This window comes from Cherax quadricarinatus, chromosome 42 (genome assembly GCF_038502225.1).
Source record: "Cherax quadricarinatus isolate ZL_2023a chromosome 42, ASM3850222v1, whole genome shotgun sequence".
Classification (NCBI taxonomy): domain Eukaryota; kingdom Metazoa; phylum Arthropoda; class Malacostraca; order Decapoda; family Parastacidae; genus Cherax; species Cherax quadricarinatus.
In genome coordinates this window covers 2,593,791-2,615,852 of record NC_091333.1, presented here as the reverse complement: position 1 = coordinate 2,615,852, position 22,062 = coordinate 2,593,791, and the positions used below count along the sequence as shown (strand labels likewise).

The following is a 22,062-nucleotide window of genomic DNA, read 5'->3' as shown; positions in this document are numbered from 1 at the left end:
TACATATTGTTACATGTTTGTCACTGATTATAATGCAAAAATCTCATCCAGTTCTTCAGAGCTGGGGCGCGTGCCCAAAATACAGCAGGCATTACCCCTCTGAACAACAGCGCTGAGTTGCTGGAACAGACAACTAGCTGCCCTGGGATGAGTGTTTTGCCTAGCTCCTTAAGGAACTTAGATGCACTCTTTCCCCATGAGGCAAGGGTCTCTAAGCCTATGGGAACAAACATATAATGATGGGCAAGTTCTCCATATTTTCTAGACTTTTGGGGCTCCCTGAAGCTGGCGGCTGCCCCTCCTTCCTCCCTGTTGTATTGGAGATAGGCATCAGCCAAGGTAGATGCACATGTGTAGTCCCACACAACCTGCTTACCGTCTGTCCAGACTTGAAGTATGACACCATCTGGACGCTTCTGGCTGCCATCAGATATGCATAGTTGGGGTGGCTCCCTTACTACTGGGCATCCGGCTGTTGTGAGACTCCTCTTGATGTTATTAACCTCCTCATGTCTTGCAATCTTTCCCTCGGATTTACGGCACGCGAGACCATGGTACCCAAATCGGTCTGCTGCTTCACTGCCACAAATACACCTGTGTTCGGCGAGAATAGGGGCGGCAAGTCGAAGAGCAACACCAATGCGGATGGTCTGTGGGGTCGAGCCGTGTGCCAAGGCTGGAGTTGGGAACAGCCAACAGAAAATCCCCTGCATGAGGAGCTCTCACTGCCAGGAGACGGGCTCTCTCCTTCCCTGACACACTCTGAAGCATTGTTGAGGCACACACACACACACACATATATGTATATATATATATATATATATATATATATATATATATATATATATATATATATATATATATATATATATATATATATATATATATATATATATATATATATATGTTGTGCCGAATAGGTAAAACTGGTCAATCGGTAAGAACTCATTTAAAATTAATCCCTTTCTAAAAGTTTCTCTTTAACGTTTATAGATTTTTTTTCATTTATGTTAATGTAAAAATTAATAATTTTGTACCAAAAGAATCTTAGAAAACTTACCTAACCTTATTATAACAAGCGCAATTTGTTTTAGCATAATCCAGCTAAATATATTTTAGATAAGTTTACAATAATTTAATAATAAACAAACACAATGAAAAATATTTTTTTCATTAGTTTCAGAATGACTCTTGCGAAATTATTGCACACACAAATTTTCGCTTGCCTTATTCGGCAAGAAGAGCGTTACTATCTAAGCCAAAAATCGCAAGTTTTACTCATTCGTCACGACATATACACATATATGAATATACACTTACATATGTATATAAATATACACAAACATATATAAATATAATCACGCATACATATATAAATATAGACATACACACATATATAAATATACGCATTAATATTTGTAAAAATGTGAATCTGAATAAAACTGAATCAATTATTATGGAGAATTAAAAAGCGCGCTGTTGGCTACAAATCACGATGCCATTAATTGTTTATCGAGTCAATATCCCTGACATCATGTCACATTTACCACAAGTTACTATAACATTTCCAGACATTTGTGGGTAAATATCTCATTTTAATTTACAGGCATATATACACCATCATGTCTGTAAATAAACAAGACATTAGTGTTAATATATGGAGGAAAAATATAAGTTGGGCAAGAGGAGTGCGTAGGTCAGCATCATCTTGTGTGGTAGCGTCCACTTGTTAGCAGCCTCACACACACTCATTTCTCTCTTAAATACACCAGCTGGTTAATATACCTTGGGAAGTTTGTGGTTTATTATGGAAGAGAGTTGGTGGATGTGTTAGATGAGTGATGTAAGCGAGGGTGGAGAGGAGGGTAGTGAAACATTGGTGTTACTGGTGTAATGGAGGAGCACAGCAGCGCGAGTCAACACTTGCCAAGGTGAAGCTGCTACCCTTTGTTCCATCATATTCTCCCTCCAAAATCCTCCCAACCGTCAGTCATACATACTTTTCTACACAAGTGCACTCGGGGCTCTCTCTAGCTCCTGGACGACCTTCAACAAGTGTAAAGTTCCAATGAGACAAATATATTTTAGAATTAAAACAGTGTATGTAAAATGTAAATGGAGAGTGAGAGAATTTTTAGTTGAACATCCTGTTGCGAAGAACAGGACTTATTAGAGTCTGCCGGATACTGAAGACTCAGAAAGTTACTTGTGGTATATTACCTGACAAATATATCTTCACAATGCCTGCAGTAAATGGAACGGTAAGCTGTCAAGGTCTCGCCTCTTTATGTTTTGATAACTTTCAATATCTTCAAGTATTTCACACTGGAATATTACTGTCAGTTAATCAAACTAATACTTTATTTATCGTACACACTATCACAGATAACATGACCAAATAGTAATTACTAAAATTTAAAAAAACAACGTATAATTGTTTTCCTGAATTTTGTACAGGTCCGATGTTACATTATTATAACGTTGATATAACAAGATAATCAAATACCATCACACACGAGGTTCTATGAATCATAAACAACCTGTAACATTTAAAAATAATAATAAAAGAGTAATGGGAGTGTATAATATGGTAAAAGTGAGGTAGGTTAGGGACAGTGGCTGGTGTAATAAATATTACGATGCCGGTGCGAGTGTCAACTCTGGCGGTGCACTGTTGTCTCTCTCTTATTTCATCTCTACTTGCTCTTGATTGTTGGTTTATCTTGCCACTACCACGGCAGTGGTTAAGGGTAGAGATAGTCTTTTCGGGTAGGGGTTCGTGGCGGGGAAGAGCCGTGGTGTGTAATTCTGTGGATGTTGGTGGTGGGTTGGTGAGGTTACGGCAACGTCGCGCACTAGCGGGTGGTGGCGGCGGTAACTTATTTCAAAGTTCAAACAGTGAAGGTTCACACTGGAACCTGGTTAGGATCATCCTCCTCCTCCTCATCTCTCACTTGGTTTGCCTACCTCCCTCACCTCTCACATGGCCCACCCTCACCTGGTTAAGATAAGATAGTCAACCTTTACCTGTCTCAACTTCACCTGGTTTACTCTCGTCTGTTTCAACCTCGTTTGGTTCAGCATTATTACCTGGTTAAGATAGTATAGCTCACTTTCTACCTCAACCTCACCTGGTTCTACCAGGCCCCTCACCTGGCTCCTCACCCGACTCTACCTCACCTGGTTCAGCCTCCACCTGGTTCAGCCTCACCTGGTTCAGCCTCCACCTGGTTCAGCCTCACCTGGTTCAGCCTCCACCTGGTTCAGCCTCCACCTGGTTCAGCCTCCACCTGGTTCAGCCTCACCTGGTTCAGCCTCCACCTGGTTCAGCCTCACCTGGTTCAGCCTCCTCACCTGGTTCAGCCTCCTCACCTGGTTCAGCCTCCTCACCTGGTTCAGCCTCCTCACCTGGTTCAGCCTCCTCACCTGGTTCAGCCTCCTCACCTGGTTCAGCCTCCACCTGGTTCAGCCTCCTCACCTGGTTCAGCCTCACCTGGTTCAGCCTCCTCACCTGGTTCAACCTCACCTGGTTCAGCCTCCTCACCTGGTTCAGCCTCACCTGGTTCAGCCTCCTCACCTGGTTCAGCCTCCACCTGGTTCAGTCTCCTCACCTGGTTCAACCTCACCTGGTTCAGCCTCCTCACCTGGTTCAACCTCACCTGGTTCAGCCTCCTCACCTGGTTCAACCTCACCTGGTTCAGCCTCACCTGGTTCAGCCTGCTCACCTGGTTCAGCCTTCTCACCTGGTTCAGCCTCCTCACCTGGTTCAGCCTCCTCACCTGGTTCAGCCTCCACCTGGTTCAGCCTCCTCACCTGGTTCAGCCTCACCTGGTTCAGCCTCCTCACCTGGTTCAACCTCACCTGGTTCAGCCTCCTCACTGCCACAGTTTTAGATTTATGTTAAGTGCATAGCATTTAGGAAACAAACATGTTGAGCAAACAGCCACTCAAGGTTTGTTATAAAGTGATGTTTGTAATTCAGCAATACACTAGTAACATCAGCCAGTTCATGGCTAAAGTTAAGGATTACTATTTTCTTGGGAAGTGTTAAATTAGTAGGGGTTTTATAGTGCATGGGGACTGGGAGGGAATCAGATAAAGTCATTGTGATAATTAAATGTTGCTCCTTGGACGATTTCGGTAATAAAATATAATTAAAATTAGCGGGTTTTACAATATAGTATTTTGTGCAAATGGTAAGTGTAACTAAACCTAACGGAACTTTCCAAACCCAACTTAAAATAACCTAGGAGTCCAATGGAAATAAGTCACTTTCTTACTTTTTTTTTTGGAGGGAGGTGGGTTATCTAGGTAATTTACACATTACTACATATGATAATTTGTCTAACTGCATTTATGTGTACCTGTACTTAAATGAATTTATTTACCTAAGTTAATCTTATTCATTACCCAACATAGGTTGGCTCCTGTGCAGCTTGTGCCAACGGAATTGCATTACTTATGCAGATAGCATTTACTTATCATAAAATTTAAGATGTCTGATTCTCATTGAGAAGCATTCTTCAAGTGTAATAAAAATAGGATAGAATCAGATGAAAAATGAGTAATAACTGCAGTGCTTGTGGCTTGCATTATTATATTTGTTTTTCTGGAAATCTTGAAAATATATCAGTTCATTACAAATTCTCCATTCCATTGTAACAATATGTCACTGTGGTAGATTAGATTGTTTCAGCTGTAGGGAAAACTGCAATTCAGAATGTTATGTTTGGCACTTAACTTTAGTATTTATAGTATATTATCCTTTATTATTGCAGGTACAGTTTTTGTTTAGTAGATTGTAGGTTTATAGCCATATTTTAATTTAAGGGGTTAATCTATAGCAGTGATTCTCAACCAGGGGTAAATTTACCCCTTGGGGGTGAACAATTTCATGGCAAGGGGTAAATATTTGTGTGCTATTTTTGTGCAAAACCTGAATAATTTATTTTTTTCTGCCCCCTTATGATGGATAAATATTTTTGTATGGAAGTAACGGGGTAAATGGAGAAATACATCAAGCCGAGGGGGTTAATGATGGAGGAAACGTTGAGAATCCCCGATCTAGAGGGATGCACACATGTATGCTCATTCAAAGATACATCCTTGAACATTTAAAGTTGTCAGTTTGTTAGCATCTCAAGTGTCTATTAACTGCTTGCAAGTTCACTAGGAGAATGGATTAGCTTTTTGCCATGGCTGCTGTTTCATATGAGTTTTGTCCAATACTGAAAGTCTGTAACTTAGTTCCTTTGGTTCTAAAGCAGTGTTGTTACTATTTTTCATAGCATCAATAGTGTTGATACAAAATATATTATACTTACAAATGTATAAAAGAGATATTGATGTAATGTGAGGTACTAACTGTATTATGGAAACTTTTCTCTGATGAGCAAAAATTTTTCTGCTAAAGCTACCTCATATTGCATAAGTCTCTTATATACTGCTAGTTGTAGCGGTTCCTTCCTTGAAAAATGCTATGTATTGTATACTTAAGCTTTTTCGGTTATTCCCTCATATACGTATTTCCCATATTTCTCTGAATCCTTGTTAGTTACACAAACTTTGCTTTGGTAGCGTGAACTTTTGTATATGTACTGCTTGTAATAATTTTTTTCAGGATGTACCGAACAATATACCAAACCCCTTGGGGGATGATGGTAAAGTACCTGGTCCAAAAAAGAAGACTGGAAAGTCAGTGGAAACAGTATACCAGAAGAAAACACAGCTTGAGCACATTTTACTCCGTCCTGATACTTATATTGGTATGTTAATGAATTTATATCATATTTTGATAATATAAATGCTTTACAATATTTGGTTGTTTGCATAAGAGCAAAGTTTAGTGGTAATTTCATTATAATTTCAGGATGATTTATAAATGAATGAAAGTACTAAATGTTCTGTGTATTTATTACACAGAGCTTGGTAAAATGCAGCAGTAGTACAGTAGTTTTGAAGGAAATTATAACTTATTTAAATGTTTTGCATCAGACCTTTCATGCAAAGTTAATCTGTATTGAAAATACAGCCTCTCGTCACTTAGCGACGTACTTGTTTACTGACGCCTCGGACTTACGACGGGCTCTCTGACCAGTATTCATACCTAAATAATGTATGTACGTATATTAGAGCTGATTTCTTATACAGTGGACCCCCGCATAACGATGGCATCGCATAGCGATTTTTCCGCATAACGATTACTTTTATCGCAAAATTTTTGCCGCGCATACCGATTAAAAACCCGCATACCGATTTTCGTCCGAGACGCGTCCAATGTTCCCTCAGCCAGCCTCACATGTGCCGCTCCGTCCCATTGTTTACCAGCCAGCCTCCGCGGTAACATCCAAGCATACACTCGGAATATTTCGTATTATTACAGTATTTTCGGTGCTGTTTCTGGAAAATAAGTGACCATGGGCCCCAAGAAAGCTTCTAGTGCCAACCCTGTGGTAAAAAGGGTGAGAATTAGTATGGAAATTAAGAAAGATTTTGAAGGGTTTGGGGCTAACCCTGAGAAGCCTATGCCAGTTGTGGAATCCATTGTGCCTACTTCAAAGATTAAGGAAATGTGTGCACAGTGGGTTGAACTGCAAACCTTTATAGATGAAAATCACCCTGACACAGCTGTTGCAAGCCGTGCTGGTGACTATTTCAATGACAATGTTGTGGCCCATTTTAGACAAATCGTAAAGGAACGGGAGGTACAGAGCTCTATGGACAGATTTGTTGTGCGACAGAGGTCCAGTGACTCTCAAGCTGGTCCTAGTGGCATTAAAAGAAGAAGGGAAGTAACCCCGGAAAAGGACTTGCTACCTCAAGTCGTAATGGAAGGGGATTCCCCTTCTAAACAGTAAGAAGATAATGCTCTCCCCTCCTCCCATCCCATCAATCATCACCAGATCTTCAATAAAAGTAAGTGTCATTTAATTGTGCATGCCTTTTTCAGTTTGTGTGTATTAAAATTAACATTTCATGTGGTAAAAAAAAATTTTTTTCATACTTTTGGGCGTCTTGCACGGATTAATTTGATTTCCATTATTTCTTATGGGGAAAATTCATTCGCATAACGATTATTTCGCATAACGATGAGCCCTCTTGCACGGATTAAAATCGTTAACCGGGGGTCCACTGTATTCTGTTTATTTCACTATAGAGTACACTACTGTATAAGCATTTAAAAATATACCAGAAATTTTATAAATGGTGCAAAGGTGACGTTAAAACAATATCAAAGATGGTTGACACAAACTCACTACCATTATAGCATCATTCTCACTTAGCAATGAATTCATGTAACGACATGGTCTCAGGAACGGAACTCTGTCATTAATTGAGGAGAGGCTGTATTTGTCATAAATTCATCAAACTTAATTTAGTCCATGATGTAGTTTTCACTGGTTTGTGGGCAAAATGGGTTGAGAGTGATTAGTTGACTTAGTTTTCTGATCATGGGCTGTTGAGCTTACTCGTAAAACTTTTTTATTTTTTTTTTCAAACTGATTTCGGGTGCTTAACCCTTAACCCTTAAACGGTCCAAACAGATCGACGTTCAAATCCGTGGTGCTCAAATGTTAAAAAAAAAAAAATCTACATTTTTTTTTACATTCAAATGTTGAAAAAACGTATATATACGTTTGGATCATTTAAGGGTTAAACTGTCCAAGCAGATCTATGTTCACATGCGTAGTGCTCCAAGTGTAGATTACGTTTTTTTACATATTTTCAAATATAACGAAAAAAAAAGTAGATCAAAGTTTTTTACACGTTTTCAAATGTAAAAAAAACAAAGATCTACTTTTTTTACATACTTTCAAATGTTGAAAAAAACGTAGATCTACGTTTGGACAGTTTAAGGGTTAAGAAGGTGTGGATTCTGTTCTTTATTTTTTGAATGCTACAGTGCTTTATGATCACTGCTTAATTAAATGAGTATAAAGCATCATACAGAAACTTAAAATGGTTGAAAATGATAATTGCTTAATTTAGAAGGAAGTTTTAGCGCGTGCTGCAATTAATACGTATATCTTATACTTTAGGCTCGGTGGAATTTACAACTGAGCAGATGTGGGTATATGACATGGAACTGGAAAAGATTGTGCAGAAGGAAATATCATATGTGCCAGGTCTCTACAAGATCTTTGATGAAATTTTGGTAAATGCTGCAGATAATAAGCAGCGAGACAAATCTATGGATGTCATTAAAGTAGATATTGATCCGTAAGTTTAGTTATTGCACTTTCTTTCATTGGATTTAATAATTTTAGAATTCCTTATTAATTATCTATAATTGTTCTTTGTGTCTGCATCACTGTTAAGCATTTTATAAATAAGGTCATTGTACAAATGTTAGGTTTCACTCTCCTTGCAGATGGAAACTATTAAAGTGGATTAAAATGCCTTCCTTCTTTATTGTAAAATCTTAGGCAGCCAATGTTAATCTTGATATTGTTTTAGTGGTATTGTATATCACATTATTGATAGTAAAGAAATATCACTTATGGTTTTTCAATATTTAAAACTAATTTTATTATTTTTCCCAAAGAGAAAACAACCAAGTGTGTATATTCAACAATGGAAGGGGCATTCCAGTAGCAATGCATAAAGATGAGAAGATGTATGTCCCAACTATGATCTTTGGCCACCTACTGACGTCATCCAACTACAATGATGAAGAACAAAAGGTTACTGGTGGGCGCAATGGTTATGGTGCTAAGCTGTGTAATATCTTCAGTAATAAATTTGTTGTTGAAACGTCTTCACACGAATACAAAAAAACTTTCAAACAGGTTTGTATAACTAATAGGCTCTGTGCTACATAAAAATATTAGTTTCATGGGCTTGTAATGGCATTGTCTTAATAAATTACATTTACTCTATTAACTCTTAAACTGTCCAAATGTAATGTAGATCAATGTTTGCTCGCGTAGCGTTCCGACCTTGATTTTCTCCCTAAGAAATAATGTAAAAACAAAATGTAGATCTACGTTCAGAGCACTTCGCAAGCGAACGTAGATCTACGTTTGGGCAGTTAGAGGGTTAATGAAACATAAAATATTAAATTTTCTTTATTTTTTGGCAGGTTTGGGGCAACAATATGAGCAAGGCTAGTGAACCAAAAATTAAGGATTATACAGGAGAAGATTTCACAAGAATTACATTTTCACCAGACCTTGCAAAGTTTAAAATGGAATCTTTAAATGCTGACATAGTTTCCCTCATGTCTCGAAGAGCATATGACATTGCTGCTTCAACCAGGGGAGTTAAAGTCTTTTTGAATGGAAAGCGTATTCCAGTAAGTGTTCTTGTGATATTTTTGTTTTTGAATATAATTGACAGTTTTGAGTTACATTTTTTTATTTTTACCTGCTGAAGCTGAAAAGAAGTTCTTCCCTCAGCTGAAGGGTTTCAAGGACTACGTGGATTTCTTCATTAAAGATAAGGTGGATGATGCTGACAATCCAATTAAAGCTGTTTATGAAAATGTAAATGAAAGGTGGGAAGTGGCTGTCGCACTCTCTGATAAAGGTTTCCAGCAGATGTCTTTTGTAAACAGTATTGCTACAACTAAGGTATGTTTTCTGGTCTGTCTCTAGATTGTTATATAAATATATTTTTATTTTATACGTTTCGCAATTTGTTGTAAGCTAGCTTAGATAATTATTTTTCAGTACCAATTGTTTCCTGTCTATATCTTAACCAGAATGTCTTAATTATGATGATTGGGCATGACCCAGATTAGGTTTAGAATACTCAGCATTTTCCATGAATTTCCTTGCCTTTTTATAGGGCCTTTACTTTAATAATTATCTTTAGTAATTAGGAAACTCTTTGGTTAAAGCTTTCAAATTTTTCTATCTTAAAACTTATTAATTGTTGATTTCAGGGTGGCCGACATGTAGAGCACGTGACTGACATGATTGTGAAGAATCTTACTGAAGCATTAAAAAAGAAAAACAAGAGTGGTGTTCAGATAAAACCATTTCAAGTGAGTTCACTAGACTGTCCATATAGTATTTAGAGTATGTGTAAAGCAAAGTATGCTGTTAACTTAGTGCATTTATATTGAACTCTTGAATGAATTACCATGTGTGGTAGAAGTATGGTGGTAGTATTGATCATAAGATAGTTTATCACAATTAAGAATTATAACTTTTGTACAGTTAATTAGGAGCTACCTTGATCGTTTATGTAATGAATCTCAACACTGATTTACTAACCTTAAGTAAAGAGTTTGAAGCAGTGGACCCTAAATTTTGATCGTCCAACATAGAAGACTGAAAGAAAGTGCCAACTCATGGCATTGAAAAAAATTTATCAGACATTGAGGCATAACTGACTGATAAAAAGCAGAGTTTACATAGAGTGTAATCTGAATGGGGACTTGTCACACATGGCATTACACAAGGATCAGATTTGGGCCTCTTGTTCACAAACCACATTAATGAATCTAATGTGGGAATATGAAACAGTTTGAGTAAATTTGCTGACAACACAAAAATAAGCTGAATAATAGATTTTGAGAACACCATTAAACTTAAGTAATAAAAAGTGGCATGTGTAGTTAAATGTGGAAAAGTGCAAAGCCCTAATACTTGGGAATTAAAAAAAAAAAACCTTATACTTACAAACTAGGTGATGTGGAATTTAGTCATATAGACTTGGAAAAGATTTAAGAGTTATAGAAAGTCAAAATCTGTAACTGAGATAGTAGTGCCTCATGAATAATGTTAACAGACTACTTGCATTTATACCAAGAAGTATAAGCAACATGTGTCCAAATGTTATTCTGCAGCTGTGCACATCAATAGTAAAGCCTTGCTTAGAATGTGCAGCTTAATTTAGATCTCAGACTAGAATGGATATAAATGCATTGAGAACATTCTGAAAAGATGACACAATTAATCCATTTCATAAAAAAATTTACATATGAAGATAAAGTAAGAGCTCTGAGTCTTCATCTCCTGATAGGTGTAGAATGAGGGGTGATGTTTAACAATTTAAGTGGGAAACAGCTGACGCGTTGAAAAATAAATAAATACATGGTCCTAGGAACCAAGAGAGAAATTGGAATAATGTATTCAAGTTGAATAAAGTCAGACACAGAAGGGATAGTGGAAAAATGATGGTTCACCAGTAAATTGATAAATGACTGAAACAGTGCCTGGTCTAGTCATTGATACTTTAAAATTAAGTTGCACAATTATTTAAGTGAGAAGAGTTGAGTTTGAGGATGTGCCTAGTATGGGCCATTAGTCATACTGGAGTGTTCCTCCACTTTTTTATTGTTTTATAGTTCATGATATAAAAGAGTAAAATGCTGTATATAAAATCAGTTTACTTAACTCTTTAGCTGTGGGAAGTCATGCAGTGTTGGTTACCCCCAGGGTAGGGAAATTTTGATAAAAATACTGGTTGAAAGTTTTTCCAAATAGCACTACGAAAAAATCAAAAGAAAACTTGTGATGTTTTGAATTTGGTGAAAAATTAGTATTAAGTGGATAACAAAAAAAGGCACAATACCGTGACTGGAACGATACACAAATAACCTGCACATAAAAGAGAGAAGCTTACGATGACGTTTCGGTTTACCACCACCTCTTCCTGCCTATATACAGTGGACCCCCGGTTAACGATATTTTTTCTCTCCAGAAGTATGTTTAGGTGCCAGTACTGACCGAATTTGTTCCCATAAGGAATATTGTGAAGTAGATTAGTCCATTTCAGACCCCCAAACATACACGTACAAATGCACTTACATAAATACACTTAGATAATTGGTCGCATTCGGAGGTGATCGTTATGCGGGGGTCCACTGTATAGCCGTCCTGCTCCACCTCTGGTTAGTGTGGCTTTGTAATGGTCCAAGTCGGACCGAAACGTCGTCGTAAGCTTCTCTCTTTTATGTGCGGGTTATTTGTGTATAGTATTAAGTGGTAATGGTGGCATATTTGCATGTAACGATATGTTTTACAGTTTATTGATATCAGATTATGATTGTATTTCAATTTGCAACAAAGGTATGTTCTTACCAGTTCTACACACTGTTTGCTGGCACTTGTATAGCACCTGGTATTGTCATTGCAGCTGCTAGTGTCATGTACTGTTGTCATGGCAGCTGCTAGTGGCATGTGCTGTTGTCATGGCAGCTGCTAGTGGCATGTGCTGTTGTCATGGCAGCTGCTAGTGGCATGTGCTGTTGTCATGGCAGCTGCTAGTGGCATGTGCTATTGTCACTTCAGCTGCCAGTGGCATGTGCTGTTTTCATGGCAGCTGCTAGTGGCATGTGCTGTTGTCACGTCAGCTACCAGTGGCATGTGCTGTTGTCACGGCAGCTGCTAGTGGCATGTACTGTTGTAAGGGCAGCTGCTAGTGGCATGTGCTGTTGTAACGGCAGCTGCTAGTGGCATGTACTGTTGTCACGGCAGCTGCTAGTGGCATGTGCTGTTGTCACGGCAGCTGCTAGTGGCATGTGCTGTTGTCACGGCAGCTGCTAGTGGCATGTGCTGTTGTCGCGGCAGCTGCTAGTGGCATGTGCTGTTGTCATGGCAGCTGCTAGTGGCATGTGCTGTTGTGGCAGCTGCTAGTGGCATGTAATGTTGGCACAGCAGCAGGGTGTGGCACATGTGCTGTTGGCAGGGAGACATGAGTTCATGGTCTACTATAACTCAATATCTGCCCAATCATTTTCACTATCACTTTCACTGTCTTCTTAATAAGCAGCTGTTCGAGAGGTTTATCTATGGAACAGTGAAACAGCACACTAAGGCATTGTTGCTCACTTTGCACTGCAAGGGCCCACTTGGGCATACATTTTTGATGAGATGGTAGGTGTTCCGTATAGTATAGTCCCAATATAGTGGCACTTGACATGTTTGGATACTCAAAAATTATGTTGCTGTTTGACATGCACAGTTTGTTCCCTGCATACATATATATTGCACGCAGTTAAAAGGTTAAAACTATTAAGGGTCTCGAAAATAGGTAATATCACCTGTACTTTGTACCAACATTGGAATATTACACACCACACATATTATATATGTCTGCAATTTGATGGTCTTGATGTATTACCACTTAAAAGAAAGTCTTTGGTAGAATTGCTGTATCTTAAATTCTTGGAACCATTAACACAAATAGTTTTGAAATTTATTTCAGTGGGTCTGATTCCAAAAGTTGCTGGACATCTTTGGGTGACCTACTTGTCTATTCACACTAGTCATCCAATTTGTTCCTTATAAGATGTACTGATAGACTGATACCATCAAAATTAGCTGATCCCTACTGATAATGTTAGCGATACCATCAAAATTGGCCAATACCCACTGATTCTGTTTAGAATTTTATTAAAAAATGTATGCCTGTGTTGTATAATTAAATCTTTCTTTCAACACACCGGCCATATCCCACCGAGGCGGGGTGGCCCAAAAGGAGAAACGAAAGTTTCTCCTTTTACATTTAGTAATATATACAGGAGAAGGGGTTACTAGCCCTTTGCTCCCGGCATTTTAGTCGCCTCTTACAACACGCATGGCTTACGGAGGAAGAATTCTGTTCCACTTCCCCATGGAGATAACAGGAAATAAACAAGAACAAGAACTAGTAAGAAAATAGAAGAAAACCCAGAGGGATGTGTATATATATATATTTATAGTATATGCTTGTACATGTATGTGTAGTGTGACCTATGTGTAAGAAGTAGTAGCAAGACGTACCTGAAATCTTGCATGTTTAAGTGACAGAAAAAAAGACACCAGCAATCCTACCATCATGTAAAACAATTACAGGTTTTCGTTTTACACTCACTTGGCAGGACTGTAGTTCCTCCCTGGGCGGTTGCTGTCTACCAACCTACTACCTAGGGTATAATTAAATGTATAAGTTAAATATGCTTGTAATGAGAAGTAATATTCTTAGTAGGATTGCCATACTATATGCACTTACTCTTTCAGATAAAGAATCATATGTGGGTATTTGTAAATTGTCTCATTGTAAACCCCACATTTGACTCTCAAACCAAGGAAAACATGACGCTCCAAGCTAAAAGTTTTGGCTCTAAGTGTACACTTTCTGAGAAATTTACCAACAGTGTTATAAAGTGTGGCATTGTAGAATCTGTGATGGCATGGGCAAAGTTTAAGCAGCAGGCTCAACTCCAGTCAAAATGTGCAAGCAAAAAGCAAACTAAATTAAAAGGTTAGTGTATAATAATTAGCTTTGAATATGGTATTAGCATAGAATATCTAACTTCTCTCATGTGAATGTATAAATATTTATGCCATAAAATTCTTTCACCATTAACAAAATGTTTTAAAACTGTGTGTAAAGATTTATATAAATGTTATGGAATTTGGTATGGGATGATTTAATAAAAGAATCATTTGTGAACACTCCCTTAGTGTTGAGTATTGAGATGAGTTATTAGTAATTTTGTCATTGCAGAAAGTTGTTGAAGTCCTAAAATTTAAATAATCTTCATTAGTTATTAATTTAAAAAGAGGAAAAAGTTAGTGCAACAGATAATTAGTTGTAAGGAATATTGAAATAAAGAGCTCTGTAATATGATGGATATTCTGAATATGGTATAGTTAAGAACTTTTGTTGATGAGTAAGACACATGCAGCAGTTGAGTATCTTTATTGTTGAAACTTTTCGCCTACTCGGTGGGCTTCTATTGAATACAGAAGTGACTTAAACATTAGAGGCAACAGAAGCAGTGGAGATGTAAATAGGTGGTATCAATCCCGCAATCTTGAAGTAAGATTGAGGTGGTCCTGATCACCTCATATTTATCCCATCGCTGCTTCTGATGTCTCCGATATTTAAGTCATTTGTGTATGCAAAAGAAACTTACTGAGTAGGTAAAATGTTTTCACAATAAATATACTAAACTGTCGAATGTGCCTTACTCATCTACTTGTCACTATTGTATACCATTAATATAATGATAGTTAATAGTAATAATTTATTCCCACAATGTACATAGCATTAAAAAATTGGGAGATGTCTAACTTTGGAAACATATGGAAAGGTCCTATTTATGTAAAACATTTCAAGCAAACTAAACTTAGTGTAAAGCTGCAGGGATGATGTATGAAGGGTAGGGGTGTATGCCAGTTCTATACAGTGGTATTACATTGGAATGTTTAATAAGGAGGTAGAAAGGGTTGTAACTACTGAAAATTAGTAATATTCTCTTTGATAAATAGTGAAGATGAAACAATCAGCATAGCTCTGCTTCTGTAGCTACAATATGTTTTAAAGAATTAAGAACCATTCTGTGGAGAGTTTCATAAACTATTAAGAGGGATTACAACCTGTCTGTATAATGTGTATAGCACTAGCAATAGTTTTAGACCATTTTTCATCCATTTGTATTTGTTTATACTAGTATTCTGTTAATTCTAAGTGAAACCTTCCATGGAAAGTAATTTTTCTTTAAGATGATGTAGTGTAGCTACAGGAGCAGTATGTCAATTTTTTTTTTTCAGCCGTTATAGCCCCTACTATAGTACCTCATTTTTGTAACCTATTTGAATGCTCAACCACTGCCACTTTGAACTTCATATTATTATTTTGGCTCTTCTCAGCAAAATCAGGTGATAAAAACCACCACAAAAAACTAATGATGGTTTTCATATACCAGATTTTGAATTTGCCATGCAGTTCAGTGTATAAAAATTTATTAAAGAAATTATGTTTTCTTTTAAGGTATTCCAAAACTAGAAGATGCCAACGATGCAGGAACCAAGTTTTCATCTGATTGTACCCTAATCTTAACTGAGGGAGACTCAGCCAAGACTTTGGCTGTAGCAGGCCTTGGAGTAGTTGGCCGAGATCGATATGGTGTTTTTCCTCTTAAAGGTATATGTTATAAATTATTAACCCTTTTGCTTTCGTGATTTAAAAACAATTATAATAATTATATTTTTTCATAATTACCTTTTCTTAAGGTAATGACACCAAAAATGTGTTAGTTGATATAAAACTAATGGAATTACACAGGCACGAAACACCTGATCTGGTAGTAATTTACTCATTGGTGATTTTGTTCTTATTGAGGCCTATTTTAGGCTAATTGCAATGCTCAAACTGACCAAATTCTTGGCTATTTTGTTAGCATGCCTTTTGTTTATCTATTGAATGTAGCAAACTGACTATTCGACTATCAGAACTTTCCTGTAAAGTGCCCAAAATTCAGTAAACAAGTAAACAAATTCCAATTTATAACCCAAAATAAACATGGTAGGTATTCCAGCTACTAAAGCAACCTTTCCTTTGTTAGCTAATCACATTCCCAGTCCTCTCCTGTACAGTCATTGTGAAAAGTTATGACTGTGACTGCAGGACAGATTTTGATACTGAAACTTATGGCAATAGATGGTTGAAACCCAGATTTTCGTACAGCAATTACAAGTGAGGCCATGCACCTTCATGAGTGGGCTCATCTGCCTTGGGGTTAAACCCTGCATTATGTTCAACTCGGATGATGGCATATGTAATTTATAATAATGTTACAAGAGGACAGTGCTTTGTTCTCTGCTTCATGGCTGTTTCAGAGGTATGTATAATAACATTATTATATATTATTACACCATCATCTGAGCTTCATGGAGCATAGTGCAGAGTTTGTCCCAAAGGTAGAGAAGGAAACTCCTGAAGCTGCATGGTTCCACTTGCAATTGGTGTCTGAGTTATTCCCAGGATTTCTAGATATTCCAGACTTCAACTGTCTGTGTTATTTGTTTCAGTGATTAAAAGTTTGTCCTGCAGCCGGTGTCATAACTTTACACACAAAATATTGAAGATTTACCCTATGTCTCGTCTAATAAAATATAACTTAGAATGATTGGTTATGGTTTAGGCTGTAAGGGGGTGGAAGTAGTAGCAGGGCTCCTACCTTTCCTAGGGAAAATCACTAAAAGTTTAATGTTTACACCAATTTTAGGCCTATTTTGAGCCATGTCCAGTTTGGAACTGACCACATTCATTCCATTTCAGTGGTATGTCTTCCATTCTGTCAGTTTATACAAAGAAACAGCCAATATAACCATGAAAAGCAACCTGAAACATGCCTTAGATTTGCTTGTTTAAACCAAACTCAGGTCAGAGGTTAGTTGTTCTAATCATGTATCATGTGGAGGCAGGATTTTTTTTTTTATACTGTTTGCACCCACTGTACAGATCTATTTATGTCTTGGCCAAAATTTACTGATCATGGCATATCTGATGGCACTCATATTTAAGATGTAGACATACATAAGTGACAGTGAAAGGGTTAAGCAGGTACTCCTACATTTTTAAAGTTTTGTATATCATAGACTGCATATTATATGATAGTTTTTGCAAAAAAAAAAAAAAAATATATATATATATATATATATATATATATATATATATATATATATATATATATATATATATATATATATATATATATATATATATATATATATATATATATATATATATATATATATATATATATATATATATATATATATATATATATATATATATATATATATATATATATATATATATATATATATATATATATATATATATATATATATATATATATATATATATATATATATATATATATATATATATATATATATATATATATATATATATATATATATATATATATATATATATATATATATATATTTTTTTTTTTTTTTTTTTTTTTTTTTTTTTTTTTTTTTTTTTTCTCAACAAGTCGGTCGTCTTGTTGAAAAAAAAAAATGTATATATGTATATCTTTTACTGATTCCTGGAGATGGGAAATACAGTGCTGGCACTCTGAAGAAGGGATGTTAATGTTGCAGTTTTATAACTGTAGTGTAAGCATGTCTCTGGCATGCTTACACTACAGTTATAAAAGTGCAAGTTTTTCTTTATCGGGCCACCCTGCCTTGGTGGGAAACTGCCAATGTATTAATAAATCAAAAAATCTTTTACTGTTTTGAAAAGTAGTTACATCTGTTCTTATGTATCTTTTAAGGTAAATTGCTGAATGTTCGTGAAGCATCTCACAAGCAGATTTTGGAAAATTCTGAAATCAATAATATTATCAAGATCTTGGGTTTACAGTATAAGAAGAAATACGAGTCTTGGGATGATATGAAGACTCTTCGCTATGGCAAATTAATGATCATGACTGATCAGGATCAGGTGTGTATTTTGTATGAGGAAAAGGTGGACCTTCATAAAACCCAAAACTGTACAGTATTTTGATTCAGGATGTCACGTATTAGTTTAAAAATTTTTAGCCAGTTGTGAATTGCTCTGGTCATAGTTTTGCAACTCCTTTTCATCAGAGTTTGATTTCAGCTTTCTTAAGGATAAAAGCCTTACCAATATGTTGTTACAATCTTTGAGGGGACTTGAGCTAGAGTTTGCCACAGCCATGCTGACAGGAGATTCATCTGTAAAAACTTGCATTTGTGGTCACATTGGGAAATATACCTAATTGGATCAATTTTGTTGTAGCCAGCTGGCCCAGTGGCTTACACACTGGCCTAGAGTTTCATGCCTCACTTGCCATGGGTTCAGACCTCACCCATTCTGTAGTTAGGACTACGTATCTTCAGAGTTCTCGAAAGAGAAGATAATTTGCTTTAATATTTTGTGTTTTAAAAGTGCATATTAGGCTTTTAATAAGCATTCAGTTTAATGGCCATAATGTATCATTGGGTATGTGTATCCAAGAAAGGAATAATTTTCTTTACTTCACTTTCAATAGTTTAAAAAAATGTGACATTTAAGTTCAAACTAAGAAAAAGATCACTGGGAGGTTCTTTGAGAAAATAATCTCTAGCAGGATTAACTACTATATGTAATGCTACCATGTTTTCACCAAGAAGCATTTTGGGTTCAAAAACCAAAGGGCACATCAGCTTGCCATCAACATGATATATAATGTTGCTAACTGCCTATGTAAGGAAGGCAATCTAGCACTTAATGCAACTAGATAAGTAAACAAAGCATTTGTCAGTCTGGCTTGATTATCTAATAGTCAAGTCACCTGACCTTCCTGACAACAGTTGGACATTCTTGAGAGATATAAAATTTCTTAATCAACAGAAGCATCAACCCTTCCTTAACTACAAAAATAGCAGAAACATTCATACCTGCAGCTGGAGTTTCCCAGGGCTCTTCTCTGAGTCCTTTTCTATTGAACATTATATTGCCTTGCTTATAGACACACTATTATCCAATTTTGCAGTTGGTAAAAATGGTAAACATTAAATTGATTGAGAAGATAAACAAAAAATTCAGAGGCACACCTTGGCAGAGAGTCTGAATGGAAGAAGGATTCACACAAAATACAGTAAAGAAATCCATCACTACTTGTGACCCCTTCTGTATAAATTACTAAATGTGGAATGATGAAAAAATTTTGTTCTTTTTCGGTTCACCCTGCTTTGGTGGGAGATGGCCAGTGTATTAAAAACAAAACTCATCACAGTTGAAGGCAGAAACACTGCTTAGCAGTTACCAGGCAGTAAGCTACCAATACACCCACCTTGTACCTAAAAGCCTCCTGAGCAGTGACCTATTACAAGGAATTCTACTCCATGAAAAATGTATACCTACATGTATATCATGAATATGCATATAGACATTTTTTCACTTGTTAATAAGTGGTTTGCTGTGCTGTATGCATCCTATACAAATTTCATGATAATGCAAAATGTAAATTACACTCCTATTATCAAGCCAAAATCAAAGATGGTCTGGCCACTTACCTTTTATTCTCCCCCCCATCCCCCAAACCTGTTTCATCCATTTCCATCCTTCCCCATTGGTCTTCCTCCTAGCTTACTAGATCTCTGGTCATAGTTTGATTTGAGTTGATGGTGAATGTGCTTTCTTGTCTCTTTTACCCTGATATGGTGGGAAACAGCAGCTGTTCAGGTAAAAAAAAAATATCCAGTATATAATTTATTTTCTCTTTATTTACTCATTTATTGACTTGCAGGAGAAAACTCAAGGTATGGTATAAGCCCAAAACATCTAGAATCAAAGTGATAAAGTATTTTTATAGTTATAGATAATAAAACTTATGGGAAGGGTGTGATATGTGATTGGAAGGGTAAAGAAAAATATGGCAAGTTGGGCTTGATACAAATATGAATATGTGAGAAAGGATGGAAGAGCAGCATTTTTGAGGTAGATGGGGATAAATTTATGGAAATGCACCTAGACTAGCAGCAGCAAGTGTGGAATTAACAAAGTATATTTGTGTATTTCTAGGATGGTTCTCACATTAAGGGTCTGTTGATCAACTTCATCCATCATAATTGGCCTACACTGCTTCGGCATTCTTTTATGGAGGAATTCATTACCCCAATTGTCAAAGCCACTAAGGGAAAGGAGGAAATTTCGTTCTACTCCTTACCTGAGTTTGAAGAATGGAAGAAATCAAAGGACAACTGGCCAAGTTACAAGATAAAATACTACAAAGGTATTCATGTAAATTAAGGCATTTAAATTAATAACTTAGAAGCTTAAACAGAATAACCTAAATAAATGCATTGATCATAATGTTCTGAATGGAATTTAAATGTTGAATTTTAACAATCCTAAGTTGATAACCATCTGTTGCCAGCAGTCACCTTCTTGACTTCCTTGTTTTTTTTTTTAAGTTATTGTTCTTATTGTAATTGTAATTGCCTGTTAAAGTAATCTCAACAGTAAAAAAATTAGGTCACTGAAGCCTAAGTGCTCTGGTGGCAGACATTTCCCATAGCATTAAATTGTTTGTAATTTGTCCAAAACGTAGAGGGAACGGGAGATTTTAAGTGTTCATTGTTACTGAAGATATGTTTTAAGGTATGGCCCTGAAGTATAGTTTGACCCATAGTGTTGTACCCCTGAATATTTATTATCAAAGTCTAAAGTGCATGGAGGTTCTGTCTTGGCAGTTCCATGTGGTTAATACTGGTGCTTTTGGCAGCAGTGCATGAGTCATGAGTGGTATTTGTGTGCTTAGGTGACAGCACTTTTGGCTGCAACATCCTTAGCATTACCACCACCAATATGCCTTTTATGTTTTTAAGGGGTGAGCAGGTGTGTGGAAGGCTCAGGACCAATATGTGGGTGGAAGGAAATGAGAAAGTGGGAGAAACGTAGATGATAGGTCAGTTAAAAAGTTGAGGGGCAGTAGTGAAGTTTAGATCAAGTTATATGTTCAGAAGATTAGTATATTTCATTGTATATTGGGAGAAGCAAAAATAAAAGATTTATTAATTACTGTTTGTGGGCCAATTCAAGATGACAGTGTCGGTGAAGGCTAGAAGAGGGATGCATAGTTTTGGTAGACGACCATTTTATGGGGTGGCTAATATCTCTGGCACAGCAGAAAAAACTGGTAGTGTCAGCAAGGTGAACACCAATGAATAACAAGTTTGACCAATGTATTGGAAAGGTGCAGGATGAGTAGGAAATAGTAGATACTGTGAGTATTAATGTGAGAGATGTAATGAGAAACAGATTGATACAAAGTGTATTAGTTTGAGGCAATAAGTTTTTATTAGGATTTAAACTAGTAATATAGGGAATGCCAAGCAGAGAAAATCTCACAGTAAAAGTTGGGTTAGGTTTGAAGAAAGTTCTTTTAGCATGAGAGTAGGCAGAGTTTACAAAATTAGGAGGATGGCATATCTTCTTGATTTCTTAATTTTGTTTTACGGCAATGAAATCGTACATACTGGAATGAAAAAAAAAACTAAAAAGCACTGCCAATATTAATTTTTTTTCTATTGCAGCTTTTTATCTGTACCAGAGTAGAGTGGTACCAACACTTGTATGGGTGAGAGGCATGGGTTTTAAACGCTCCAACGAGAAAGAGACTAGAGCCAGTGAAGATGTCAAGTTTATGAGCAATGAGTATGGCGAATATCATGCAGAGAATTAGAAGTGTTGAAATTAAAAGACAATGTGGGGGTCATGAAAAGTATAATTCAAAAGGGTGAGGGAAGGGTTACTGAGGCAATGTGAACATTTAGAGAGGATGGTGAGGGTTAGGATGATGAAAAGGATGTATAA

The 22,062-nt window shown here is 36.5% G+C and overlaps 1 protein-coding gene across 6 annotated transcripts in view; it reads left to right on the top strand.

Annotated features, from left to right (window-relative positions):
- The first annotated feature begins 1,730 nt into the window (after positions 1–1,730).
- Positions 1,731–22,062, top strand: part of Top2 (topoisomerase 2) — an 88,771-nt gene continuing 68,439 nt past the window's right edge. For 4 of the 6 annotated variants that reach the window (XM_070093203.1, XM_070093200.1, XM_070093202.1 and 1 more), the window contains exons 1-11: positions 3,798–3,952; positions 5,621–5,765; positions 8,040–8,220; positions 8,546–8,789; positions 9,083–9,295; positions 9,399–9,572; positions 9,887–9,988; positions 13,953–14,196; positions 15,712–15,864; positions 18,014–18,183; positions 20,269–20,479. In XM_070093203.1, coding sequence (XP_069949304.1) covers positions 3,929–3,952; positions 5,621–5,765; positions 8,040–8,220; positions 8,546–8,789; positions 9,083–9,295; positions 9,399–9,572; positions 9,887–9,988; positions 13,953–14,196; positions 15,712–15,864; positions 18,014–18,183; positions 20,269–20,479 — 1,861 coding nt within the window. In that variant the 5' untranslated portion in view covers positions 3,798–3,928. Of the gene's footprint in view, positions 2,262–3,797; positions 3,953–5,620; positions 5,766–8,039; positions 8,221–8,545; positions 8,790–9,082; positions 9,296–9,398; positions 9,573–9,886; positions 9,989–13,952; positions 14,197–15,711; positions 15,865–18,013; positions 18,184–20,268; positions 20,480–22,062 lie in introns of those variants that run through there. The other 2 variants (XM_070093201.1, XM_070093199.1) reach the window with 2 other exon arrangements.